This window comes from Bubalus bubalis, chromosome 11 (genome assembly GCF_019923935.1).
Source record: "Bubalus bubalis isolate 160015118507 breed Murrah chromosome 11, NDDB_SH_1, whole genome shotgun sequence".
Lineage (NCBI taxonomy): Eukaryota > Metazoa > Chordata > Mammalia > Artiodactyla > Bovidae > Bubalus > Bubalus bubalis.
The window spans coordinates 52,048,779-52,061,981 of NC_059167.1; the positions used below are offsets into that span (position 1 = coordinate 52,048,779).

At 40.1% G+C, this 13,203-nt stretch overlaps 1 protein-coding gene across 8 annotated transcripts in view; it reads left to right on the forward strand.

Annotated features, from left to right (window-relative positions):
- RNF111 (ring finger protein 111) overlaps positions 1-1,913 on the forward strand; it is a 90,695-nt gene extending 88,782 nt beyond the window's left edge. For all 8 annotated transcript variants that reach the window (XM_025295695.3, XM_025295692.3, XM_006049619.4 and 5 more), the window contains exon 14: positions 259-1,913. In XM_025295695.3, coding sequence (XP_025151480.1) covers positions 259-376 — 118 coding nt within the window. In that variant the 3' untranslated portion in view covers positions 377-1,913. The remainder of the gene's footprint in view (positions 1-258) is intronic.
- Positions 1,914-13,203: the final 11,290 nt, after the last annotated feature.

A 13,203-nucleotide genomic window follows, 5' to 3' on the forward strand; every position in this document is an offset into this window, starting at 1 on the left:
TCTTATATAATTTGATTCTTTAGCTGTGACAGTTAATTATCTTGGTCATTAATACATTACATTGCCCAAAGTATTAATTTAATGTAGGTATATAACCTTGAGTAGGGAGGGGTTTTTTTGTTTGTTTTTTTTTTAACAGAAGAGAAAATGTTTAGTACTTCAGAACATTACTGAAGTATTACATGTATCATTTGTTTAAATGCCACTGCACTTGTCATAAAATTAACTTTTGCTTTTTGTTTTGTTTACTTATAATAGACGCCTTCCCTGTATGCACCTTTTCCACCAAGTGTGTGTTGACCAGTGGTTGATCACCAATAAGAAGTGCCCCATTTGCAGAGTGGACATTGAGGCCCAGCTGCCAAGTGAAAGTTGACACCATGTTTCAGAACTCTTAACCCTCCCTCTCATTCCCACCCTCCTGGTACTGCAGTCAACCAAAGATGGCATGACTTACCTGCGCAGATTCGGAAGCCTTGAACTTAAGAGTGCTGGCTCTGCTACATGGTACAACTAATGCTAGGCCTACAGTTTATGTATACAGTTGATTTTGATGTATTTATAAAAGCTTTTTTTTTCTAGATTTGACATTTTTCCTGTATCATTTTACTGTATTTTTGCATGGTTCCTTGTATTGCATTTCTTTGCACATATTATGGGCTTGTGACCCTAAACTTGCAGGCAAGATTAGCTGCTTTAGTAAGTAGAATTTTGTGGTCTTTTTGTTTTTTACATAGTACCGGGTCTTGAGAATTATGAATTTTTTTATCCATTACTAACGTTTAATTTAATCAATCATGTACTTTAGTTTAATGTATAAAGATCCTCTAGAAAATGATAATATTGTGTATTAAGACATTCCTTAATTAGGACAAAATGGCTGCTGTATATTTACAATATGGAGTTCTGAGTTCAATACCATCCTTATTACCGGGAACAGAATACAAACCATTTTCAATCAGATGCAGGTGGTACTCACATCACCAGAGTGATCAATAGAATTCTTCTTGGTGTATCCTTTTCCTTTTAGCACAATGCAGATAGAGTTGAATATTAATACCATACATTTAGACTGCTGTTCCTATTGTATTTATCTTTTTCCTCCATCGTTTAGAACTTTATTTCCCAGATTCAATTTTTGCTGCTGTGAAACAGCTCTGATGAACACTAAATATTAATTTCAATTAGCTGGATTGTATATACTTGCAGATTTAACAAAATTTTAGGGAAATTGAAGAAGACATGTAGAATTTCATTCAGTCTTCTGCTAAGCACGCATAGTAAAGATATCTGCTTACATTGATTTTTGTAAACACATTTAGTCAGGATTTAGAATTGCAGTCATCGGCAGGTATCTAGGCATTCATAGAACTTCTAAAGGTCCCAGAATCACTTTTAAAGGGATTTTTATTAGTTTAAAGATAAATAAAGTCAGCTGAATCTACATGTCTCTTGTTTTATTTCTCTTTAAGCTTGAAAACAGTAAATCTGCAGATACTGTGAGGCACAAATTATACTGTCAACCTACTGTTGCTCTGGTTTTAGACTCCCACTTCATACATTACCAAGAGTCGATCACTGATTTAAAATTTTTAATTTCTATAGTTAAGATTTACTGCATAATATAGAATATTAAAGTTAAGTTAATGTACTAACATTTCTCTTTTGGAGAAAGTTTTAATCCACTTCAGGATGCATATTATCAAGATACTTTCATATACAGGATAGCCTAATTTTATTTGTCTAAATATGCTTAATATGCCCCAGATTGCAAATGCATCAGTCAGTAACATCACTGTCTGTATGTGGAAGACATGTTCCCATGGATCATATGTGAAGATGTCGATAAGCTTGCATTAAGCCACCTGCTTTGTAAGTGGATTGATTAATAAATAACTTATATTTCTATTGTCTTTGTGTTTCATAATTCATTTTTATAAAACTGCCTACATTGAACATTATGGGATTCAAAAACAGTGATCTCACTCAGGTTGACATTTGCCTAATTTTGTTTGTATTCACTCAGTTATGGCTACTTGCCCTTTTTTTTGTATTAGTAAATGTTACACTGAGTAATTGTCAATATCAACATGCTTCAGCATGGTATGTGTTAGAGATCATGGGTGGATTATGGTTAAGAAAATTGGATATAAAATAATACAATTAATAAGAATACTAGCAGCAGTTGTAGAAGGATTGTGGGAGGGGTGGCAAGACAGAATGAGAGAGAGAAAGAGAGACTTTGCCATCTTACTGGGGAGAAGAGCTAGTAGCCCATATTCTGGTAGCCTAGATGTAGGACTTTACCACTGGAAAACCCATGGTCCGGGCCAAGGGATAAGATGGGGAGAAATCTATACAACAGAGTCCTCTTGATGCTCCCCAAAACACAAATACATATAGATTTCTCTATTTTTTATATTACATCAGATTTAGATGCACAATTACATTGTTGATTTGTTTAACATTTGCTACTGATTTTTAAAAATATAGACTATCATTACTTTAAAATTGACTTTATGTGAGTATTTGTGGCATATACCTGAACTATGTAGAAGCTTATTAAGCTACTACAGTTAGTTGCAGGAAAATGTGATTAGTGTTGAACCAAATATGGAAGGAAATTTTTAGTATTTTACCTTGTGCTTTGTTTTGGTGTCTTCCATATCCTGCTACATTTTATGTCAAAGTGAAACTTTCAGTGATAGCTATCCAAATTCTTTAAAACTAAAATTCTTTTGTCAGCAAATCTAATATTCATTTTTCTCAATATCGAAGTGATAAAGTGATACTTGAAGCATTTTTCTTATCTGGTGATTTTTAGCTGCTAGCGTGTTTCATCATTTGAATCATAACAATTTGACAGGAAACTAGCTCTGTTTTAAAAATGCTATTAACATCTGTAACAGATTAAAATGTTGACTCTGTGGACATTTCATTATTAGTTTTTCATAAATGAGAATAACTTAGTTTTGTAGAAAATGCATCTTGATTTTTTTTTAATTTTTATTTTATATTGAAGTATGGTTGATTTTCAATGTTTTGTTAGTTTCAGGTGTACAGCAAAGTGATTCAGTTATGTGTATTACATGTATCTCTTCTTTTTCAAGTTCGTTTCCCATTTAGGTTATTACTGCATCCTGATTTCTAATTTAACTTCCAAAACCTCTGGAAACACAGTAAATTTTCTTGCTTATTCAAGATTTCACATGTCACAATATTGGATGTATTAAGGTTGAAATATTTTCTCAGTTATAGATTTCACTCATTTCCTTGAAATAAGAGTTATGTCCAAAACATGTTTCTTTTAAGAAAAATAAATGTTGTCAATTCTGTGGTTGTGCCTTCTGGACACAATCTCATCTCTCTCCTCTGTATCCTGTACAGATTCACAGGCTACACAGTTGATCTTTTGAAATTTTGAAAAGAATATAGTCTTTGGTGTCAGACAGACTTGGGCTTTGAATCGTGTAACTGTAGAAAACTTAAGCTTTCTGAACTCCATCATTCTTACCTATAACAGAAATAGTTTATTAGAATTGAATGAGATGAGTATAAAGAGCTTTGCATATAGGATATACTTAAGAAGTAAGTTCTCCCAATGCTTGCTCCGTCCCACCCCACCACCCAGATTCGCTTGCCCTTGATAACAAATAATAGCAAAGGCAGGTGCTGGACCATAGTTCAGTGTTTACTGCAGTCTTTCTCTTATGGGTCCAACCAACTGATGACTAGATAAGAATGAACAATCCTTTTCAGCCCTTCTCTGATAGGTTGGCCTTTTTTCTTCTACCAGAGGAATGGAAGATTCAGAGCACGTGTGCTTTCTTCCTTTGCCTTGAAAGCACATGAGGCACATAGTTGCCCATAAAAACCATCTAATGCTGTGTTTTAGGCTACTGCCAGTGGATCAGAATTGGCACAGAATATGAAACCATTCACCCTTTCTGAGCTAAAAGAAAGTAAATATTATGGAGAAAATAACAGAATTCCTCAATCACCCCTAATTTTTCCCATTAAATTGTGTTATATAGAGATCTGGTGCCCATTAACCATTAACTAAGCACACTACTGAGCCGCATATGTTGTATTAGCTGCTTGGATCACAATAAACTGTGGAAAATTCTGAAAGAGATGGGAATACCAGAACACCTGATCTGCCTTTTGAGAAATCTATATGCAGGTCAGGAAGCAACAGTTAGAACTGCACATGGAACAACAGACTGGTTCCAAATAGGAAAAGGAGTACGTCAAGCCTGTATATTGTCACCCTGCTTATTTAACTTATATGCAGAGTACATCATGAGAAACGCTGGGCTGGAAGAAGCACAAGCTGGAATCAAGATTGCCGGGAGAAATATCAATAACCCCAGATATGCAGATGACACCACCCTTATGGCAGAAAGTGAAGAGGAACTAAAAAGCCTCTTGATGAAAGTGAAAGTAGAGAGTGAAAAAGTTGGCTTCAAGCTCAACATTCAGAAAACGAAGATCATGGCATCCGGTCCCATCACTTCATGGGAAATAGATGGGGAAACAGTGGAAACGGTGTCAGACTTTATTTTTCTGGGCTCCAAAATCACTGCAGATGGTGACTGCAGCCATGAAATTAAAAGACACTTACTCCTTGGAAGGAAAGTTATGACCAACCTAGATAGCATATTCAAAAGCAGAGACATTACTTTGCCAACAAAGGTCTGTCTAGTCAAGGCTATGGTTTTTCCTGTGGTCATGAATGGATGTGAGAGTTGGACTGTGAAGAAGGTTGAGTGCCAAAGAATTGATGCTTTTGAACTGTGGTGTTGGAGAAGACTCTTGAGAGTCCCTTGGACTGCAAGGAGATCCAACCAGTCCATTCTGAAGGAGATCAGCCCTGGGATTTCTTTGGAAGGAATGATGCTAAAGCTGAAACTCCAGTACTTTGGCCACCTCATGCAAAGAGTTGACTCATTGGAAAAGACTCTGATGGTGGGAGGGATTGGGGGCAAGAGGAGAAGGGGACGACAGAGGATGAGATGGCTGGATGGCATCACTTACTGAATGGACGTGAGTCTGGGTGAACTCCGGGAGTTGGTGTTGGACAGGGAGGCCTGGTGTGCTGCGATTCTTGGGGTCCCAAAGAGTCGGACACAACTGAGCGACTGAACTAACTAAGCTTTATTTTTAGGCTGAGAGCTATGACTGTGTAGAAGGTGTAGGTTTCCAGGGAAGCTTTTTATTAGCCCGAACAAACTGCATGTCTCTTGTAATCCTTTATCATCACTACAGAGAATGGTTCACTTCAGTCACTCAGTCATGTCTGACTCTTTGCGACCTCATGGACTGCAGCATGCCAGGCTTCCCTGTCCATCACCAACTCCCAGAGCTTGCTCAAACTCATGTCCATCAAGTCGGTGATGTGATCCAACCATCTCATCCTCTGTCATCCCCTTCTCCTGCCTTCAATCTTTCTAAGCATCAGGGTCTTTTCTGGTGAGTCAGTCCTTCACATCAGGTGGCCAAAGTATTGGAGTTTCAGCTTCAAGCATCAGTCTTTCCAAAGAATATTCAGGACTGATTTCCTTTAGGATTGACTGGCCTGAACTCCTCCTTGCAGTCCAAGGGACTCTCAAGAGTCTTCTCCAACACCACAGTTCAAAAGCATCAGTTCTTCAGCACTCAGCTTTCTTTATAGTCCAACTCTGAACTGGACTAACCACATGATGACTGGAAAAACCATAGCTTTGAATAGACAGACTTTTGTCAGCAAAGTAATATCTCTGCTTTTTAATATGCTGTCTAGGTTGGTCATAGCTTTTCTTCCAAGGAGCAAGCGTCTTTTAATTTCATGGCTGCAGTCACCATCTGCAGTGATTTTGGAGACCAAGAAAATGAAGTCTCTTACTGTTTCCATTGTTTCCCCATCTATTTGCCATGAAGTGATGGGACTGGATGCCATGATCTTCGTTTTTTGAATATTGAGTTTTAAGCCAGCTTTTTCACTCTCCTCTTGCACTTTCATCAAGAGGCTGTTTAGTTCCTCTTTAGATCTGAGTATCTGAGGTTATTGATATTTCTCCTGGCAATCTTGATTCCAGTTTGTGCTTCATCCAGCCCGGCATTTTGCCTGATGTACTCTGTATTGTTACATAAGCAGGGTGACAGTATACAACCTTGATGTACTCCTTTCCAAATCTGAAACCAGTCTGTTGTTCCATGTCCAGTTCTAACTGTTTCTTCTTGACCTGCACACAAATTTCTCAGGAGGCAGGTAAGGTGGTCTGGTATTCCCATGTCTTGAAGACTTCCCACAGTTTGTTGTGATCTACACAGTCAAAAGTTTTTGGCATAATCAATACATAAAACAGAATGCTTAGATACACTGATTTTCATTGTGTGCTACTGCAAGTCAGTTTTACCTTAGGTGGCAATATTCAGTATGTGTCTGGGGTGGGTGGGGAGACTTTGAAATTCTATAGATTTTTACTCATCTATTGTGTTATTTAGAAAGAAAGAGTTTGGCTTCTCCCAAGGCCTATGTGGCTGGTAGAACAGCTCAAGACACTCAGGTTTCCAACCTGGCCCATAATATGGGATGCTCCAAACCTTTTATCCTAAGGATTCTGTTTTTTAGATTCTCAAGAGCCTCTTTAAGAAGAGTTTTGACAAGAGAATTCAAGAGATGTGGTAGTCTCCCAGCTTGCACTTAAAAAGGGATGGATGTGTTTATTGAACTATCTAGACCACCATTCTATTAGTATTTGCTTAGAGAATAAGTTATGGTGTTCCTAGGGTCCTCCTTTACTGTTAGCTACACATGCCCCCGGAGAAGGCAATGGCACCCCACTCCAGTACTCTTGCCTGGAAAATCCCATGGATGGAGGAGCCTGGTGGGCTGCAGTCCATGGGGTCGTTAGAGTCAGACTCGACTGAGTGACTTCACTTTCACTTCTCACTTTCATGCACTGGAGAAGGAAATGTCAACCCACTCCAGTGTTCTTGCCTGGAGGATCCCAGTGACGGGGGAGCCTGGTGGGCTACCGTCTATGGGGTCGCACAGAGTTGGACATGACTGAAGCGACTTAGCAGCAGTAGCAGCAGCACACATGCCCCAAATCCCAAAGCTTTGTATTACCTTCTATTGCTTGGTAACCATAAAACTGAGTGGCTTAACCTCAAACATTTTAGTTTCTGTGGATCAGGAATTTGGAAACAGCTTAGCTTGGTGCTTCTGGCTCAGGGTGGCTCATGAAGTTACAGTCAAGGTGCTAGCTGGGGCTGCAGTCATCTGAAGTAATTACTGGGTCTGGATGATCTCTTTGGAAGATGGTTCACTCACATGGTTGATGATAGGAGACTTGGTCATTATTGGTTGTTGGCCAAGAGACCCCACCCCACTTCCTTGTTATAAGGGTCACTTCATAGGGCTGCTCAAATGTCTTCACAGCAGGGTAACTGGCTTCCCCAGAGCAAATGACCACAGAAAGAGAGCAAGGAGGAAGCCACAGAGAGATTTTTCATATAGACTGATGTAATGTTCTCATTTCTGCCATATTATATTCATTAGAAGCAAGTTACGAATTATAGCCTCTACTCAGAAGGAGTTGACTGGGTTCCAGCATTTGAAGGAAGGTATAGCAAGAATTTCTGTACATATTTTAAAATACTACAGTTAGTAACTGTCTTATCCCCTATATCAAGACTCAGTCTCTAGACCTTGGACTTCTGTGGCCAGAAATTCTATGAGACCAGCTCAGTGCTTCCTAGGGCTCTCAGTTACCTCTGATCCAAGGTTCAGCACTAAGTAAACTGTGCCCTCGGAAAACAGCCAAATGTAAGAACATGGCTTAGCACTAAAGTTTCCTGTGTGAAAAAATTTCCAAGAATAATGTTTTTGAGATTCAGCTTTTACAAATAATTGTAAATCCTACCCATTGTGCTATGTTTTTCTAAGCTGTGACACCATAGTAAGCAATAAGATACAAGACTGTTCCAGCAAACAGAAAAGCTCATGTGACTAAGGATTGAGAATACTGCCAGGTAAATATATCTGTTAGTAACAAACCACACCAAATCTTAGTGACTTAGACACAGAATTTATAATTGCTCATCATTTTAAAATGTGGGCAGAGCTGGGCGAGGATAGCTCATATCTCAGTGTAGTGTGACTTCTGTGTTCTTCATGTGACTGCATTTATTTGGGAGCTCTACTGGGATGCAGTGTCCGGTGTGGCCTCCCTTCAATGTCTGATGCTTTAGTAGGGTTGGCTGGAACAGCTGAAGACTCACTGGGCATTTCTCTCTCTTGATGTGGTCTCTCTAGTGAGGGATAGCTAGAGCTCTGCACATGGTGGGTCAGAGCTCTAAGAAGAAACCTCCAGGCTTCCTAAGACCTCGGTCTGGAACTGCACAGTACCATTTCTGCCGTATTCTGTGAGTCAAAGCAAGGCTACGGGAAATAGACTGTGTCTATTAATAGCAGCAGCAGCAAAAAAAGAATTATGACCATCTTTAATTTATCACAGTGAGATAAAACAAGTGCTATTGCTTTGTTAGAATTCCTAGTACGAACTTCCTGAACACGTTTATTTTTTCCCCCAAGTCGAAGTTGAGCATATGTGGTGGTGGTTTAGTTGCTAAGTTGTGTCTGACTCGTGCGACCCCAGGGACTGTAGCCTGCCAGGATCCTCTGTCCATGGGATTCTCCAGGCAAGAATACTAGAGTGGGTTGCCATTTCCTTCTCCATGGGGATCTTCCTTACCCAGAAATTGAACCCGGGTTTCCTGCACTGCAGGCAGATTCTTTACCAACTGAGCTATGAGGGAAGCCCGACATATGGAGAAGCCATAAAGGCAAACAGTCTTATTCTCTGAAGTGTAATCATGAGAGGAATCAGTGGTGGAAGAACTTTGACTTCCTTATGCTGATATTTGAGAAGAAGAAATTGGAGATAGCTAGGTGCTTCTTCTTTTCCTTTGACGGCCCTATCTTTGTGTAATTAAGAAATTCTTTCTGCAGTGTTCTTGATAGATGGTTATTGTGATAGTTAATTTACTGTGTCAGTTTGACTGCACCATTGAGTGCCCAGACATGTGGTAAAACATTGTTCTGGGTCTATCTTTGAGGGTGTTTCTAGATGAGATCAACATTTGAATCTGTAGACTGTGTAAAGCAGTTTGCCCTCCCTAATATAGATGGGCCTCATCCAATCGGTTGAAGGTCTTAACAGAACAAAAAGACTCTCCTCTTCTCCTCCCACACCCCATGAGTAAGGGAGAATTCTCCTCTTCACTACTTTCAAGTTGGGACATTGATTTTCTCCTGTCTCTGCACTCAAACTGAGACCTAGGCTCTTCCTGGATTTCTAGTCTACCAGCCTTTGGGCTGCACCTACTCCATTGGCTCTCCTGAGTTTTCAGCTTGCAGACAAGATTGCAGGACTTGTTAGCTTTCATAATTGTGTGGGCCAATTCCCTATCTTTCTGAAGAACCCCAACCAATCCAGTTATGCCTGTAGTTATATTCTTCCAGGGCTGATGAGGTCACTACTTATTGTAGAAGCACTTTTTTTTTTTTGGTAAAGTGTTGAAATCATTAATTATTTTAAAAAGTCATTAATTCTTTTCCTTTGTTAAGTGTTCCTACAATGTAGGACCCTATCCTATATTTTGGAGCAGTGTTAAAATAAGTGGTTTCTTGCTATATGCTAGGTCTTCAGATACTATAGGACAGCCATCTTGATTTATTTGGGTCTTTTCCAAGTGGAATATCCTTAGAAACCTTTTGTTTAAACTGGATCATAAGCCTCTTATCTATTGTCACCATTTTTTGGGATATTTCTAGTGGTAAAGAATCTTCCTCCCAATGCAGGAGATAAAAAAAAACAAGAGACACAGGCTTGATCTCTGGGTTGGGAAGATCCCCTGGAGCAGGAAATGGCAACCCACTCCAGTATTCTTGCCTGGAGAATCCCATGGACAGAGGAGCCTGGTGGGCTACAGTCCACACACACACACACACACAATGATACCTGAAAGTGATCATCACTCCAGATGTGACCTGAGCATTAAAGAAGTACAGAATTAGCCTGAACTTACTCATGCCAAAGAGTTAGGTCTTGGAATAGTGGTATTTTCTAAGGGTGCACAGGTTTCCTAAACAACAGGTGTGAAAATGGAAAGAATGAGTTGAAAAAGGAATACAAACTGAAGTGAAATGAGACATCGTCTTCACTCTCTCTACCTTCTGGGTGAGAGTGGGATTGGCTCTCATGTCCCAATTGGCCTGCATACCCCACAGGCACAGTTTAGCCCAGCTTGGGGTTGGTTAGTGAAAAGAAAGCTTGATATGCCAGCTGGGACATTCTCTGCATTCTGTAGCTCCTCAAGGTTTCACCAAAGCTGATTAGGATATGAGACAAAATTTAGAGTGTCTTACAATGTTTATCTGGAATAGCAGAAAAGAGAAAATGCATTAATAATTGAACAGCATAGTATTAAAACTTGAGTCAATGGTTTTTTGACCATTGACTTGAGGGACCTCATTTTTATACTCACCTTCTAAAGATGAGTAAATTATACTGTTATCCTTTCATGGACCTTATACTTTAAGCACCATGAAGGCAGGAACTCAGGTTTGTTTGTTTCAATCTTTTGACAGCATCACACGGCATGTGGGATCTTAGTCCCCCAACCATGGATTGAACTGCAAGCCCTGCATTGGCAGCACAGAGTCTTAACTACTGAACCACCAGGGAAGTCCCAGGGGCGCAGTTTTTAAATGACCACCCTTTTTTTCTTCTAATTAGCATGCACAGTGCCTTGTATAAGCAAGGCATTTAGTAGATTAAAAGAACAAAACAAACAACAACAAAAAAGCTTGGATAATCCACAAGCTTGAGGTCCAGATTTTAAAGAATCCTTTTGAGTGGAGGCTTATAATAGAAAGGTGTTTATTTCTACCTCTCTGGGTCTCCCTGCTACTGAACAGACAACAGACTGGGACATAACCATACACCCTGCCAAGCCAGCAACAGATTCAGTTCAGCTCAGTTCAATCTCTCAGTGTGTCTGACTCTTTGCAACCCCATGGATTGCAGCATGCCAGGCCTCCCTGTCCATCACCAACTCCCAGAGCTTGCTCAGACTCATGTCTATAGAAATGCCTCGCATACCTCTTTTCATTTTTTTTTCTCTAAATTCATACAAATCAGATTTTTAGTTGCATGTCAGCTAGGAAAACTTTTTCCATAGTCCATTCTTCATGCTGGCCCAAGGGGCAACTTTCTAAAACAAATTTCTAAGCAAATCATCATCCTTCTTCAAAACTTTCCTTGGTTTCTCATTTTCTGGATCTTTAGCATTTAGCAGCTTTATCTTTCAGTTCAGTTCAGTCCCTCAGTCGTGTCTGACTCTCCGTGACCCCAAGGACTGCAGCACGCCAGGCCTCCCTGTCCAACACTAACTCCCAGAGTTTACCCAAACTCATGTCCATGGAGTCGGTGATGCCATCCAACCAACTATTCCTCTGTAGTCCCCTTCTCCTGCTGCCCTCAATCTTTCCCAGCATCAGGGTCTTTTCAAATGAGTCAGCTCTTCGCATCAGGTGGCCAAAGTATTGGCACCTCAGCTTCAACATTAGTCCTTCCAATGAACACCTAGGACTGATCTCCTTTAGGATGGACTGGTTGGATATCCTTGCAGTCGAAGGGATTCTCAAGAGTCTTCTCCAACACCACAGTTCAAAAGCATCCATTCTTCGGTGCTCAGCTTTCTTCACAGTCCAACTCTCACATCCATACATGACCACTGGAAAAACCATAGCCTTGACTAGACAGACCTTTGTTGGCAAAGTAATGTCTCTGCTTTTCAGTATGCTGTCTAGGTTGGTCATAACTTTCCTTCCAAGGAGTAAGCGTCTTTTAATTTTATGGCTGCAATCACCATCTGCAGTGATTTTGGAGCCCACCAAAATAGTCAGCCACTGTTTCCCCATCTATTTGCCATGAAGTGATAGGACCGGATGCCATGATATTAGTTTTCTGAATGTTGAGCTTTAAGCCAACTTTTTCACTCTCCTCTTTCTCTTTCATCAAGAGGCTCTTTAGTTCTTCACTTTCTGCCATAAGGGTGGTGTCATCTGCTTATCTGGGGTTATTGATATTTCTCCCGGCAATCTTGATTCCAGCTTGTGCTTCTTCCAGCCCAGCGTTTCTCATGATGTACTCTGCATAAAAGTTAAATAAATAGGGTGACAATATACAGCCTGACATACTCCTTTTCCTATTTGGAACCATTCTGTTCCATATGTGGTTCTAACTGTTGCTTTCTCAAGAGACAGGTCAGGTGGTCTGGCATTCCCATCTCTTTCAGAATTGTCCACAGTTTATTGTGATCCACACAGTCAAAGGCTTTGGCACAATCAATAGAGCAGAAATAGATGTTTTTCTGGAACTCTCTTGCTTTTTCAATGATCCAATGGATGTTGGCAATTTGATCTCTGGTTCCTCTGCCTTTTCTAAAACCAGCTTGAACATGTGGAAGTTCACGGTTCATGTACTGCTGAAGCCTGGCTTGGAGAATTTTGAGCATTACTTTGCTAGCGTGTGAGATGAGTTCAATTGTGCAGTAGTTTGACCCTTCTTTGGCATTGCCTTTCTTTGGTATTGGAATGAAAACTGACCTTTTCCAGTCCCGTGGCCACTGCTGAGTTTTCCAAATTGGCTGGCATATTGAGTGGAGCACTTTCACAGCATCATCTTTTAGGATTTGAAATAGCTCAACTGGAATTCCGTCACCTCCACTAGCTTTGTAGTGATGCTTCCTAAGGCCCACTTGACTTCACATTGCAGGATGTCTGGCTCTAGGTGAGTGATCACACCATCGTGATTATCTGAGTCGTGAAGATCTTTTTTGTACAGTTCTTCTGTGTATTCTTGCCACCTCCTAATATCTTCTGCTTCTGTTAGGTCCATGCAATTTCTGTCCTTTATTGAACCCATCTTTGCATGAAATGTTCCTTTAGTATCTCTAATTTTCTTGAAGAGATCTCTAGTCTTTCCCATTCTATTATTTTCCTCTATTTCTTTGTATTGATTGCTGAGGAAGGCTTTCTTATCTCTCCTTGCTATTCTTTGGAACTCTGCATTCAAATGGGTATATCTTTCCTTTTCCCCTTTGCTTTTCACTTTTCTTTTCACAGTTATTTGTAATGCCTCCCCAGAC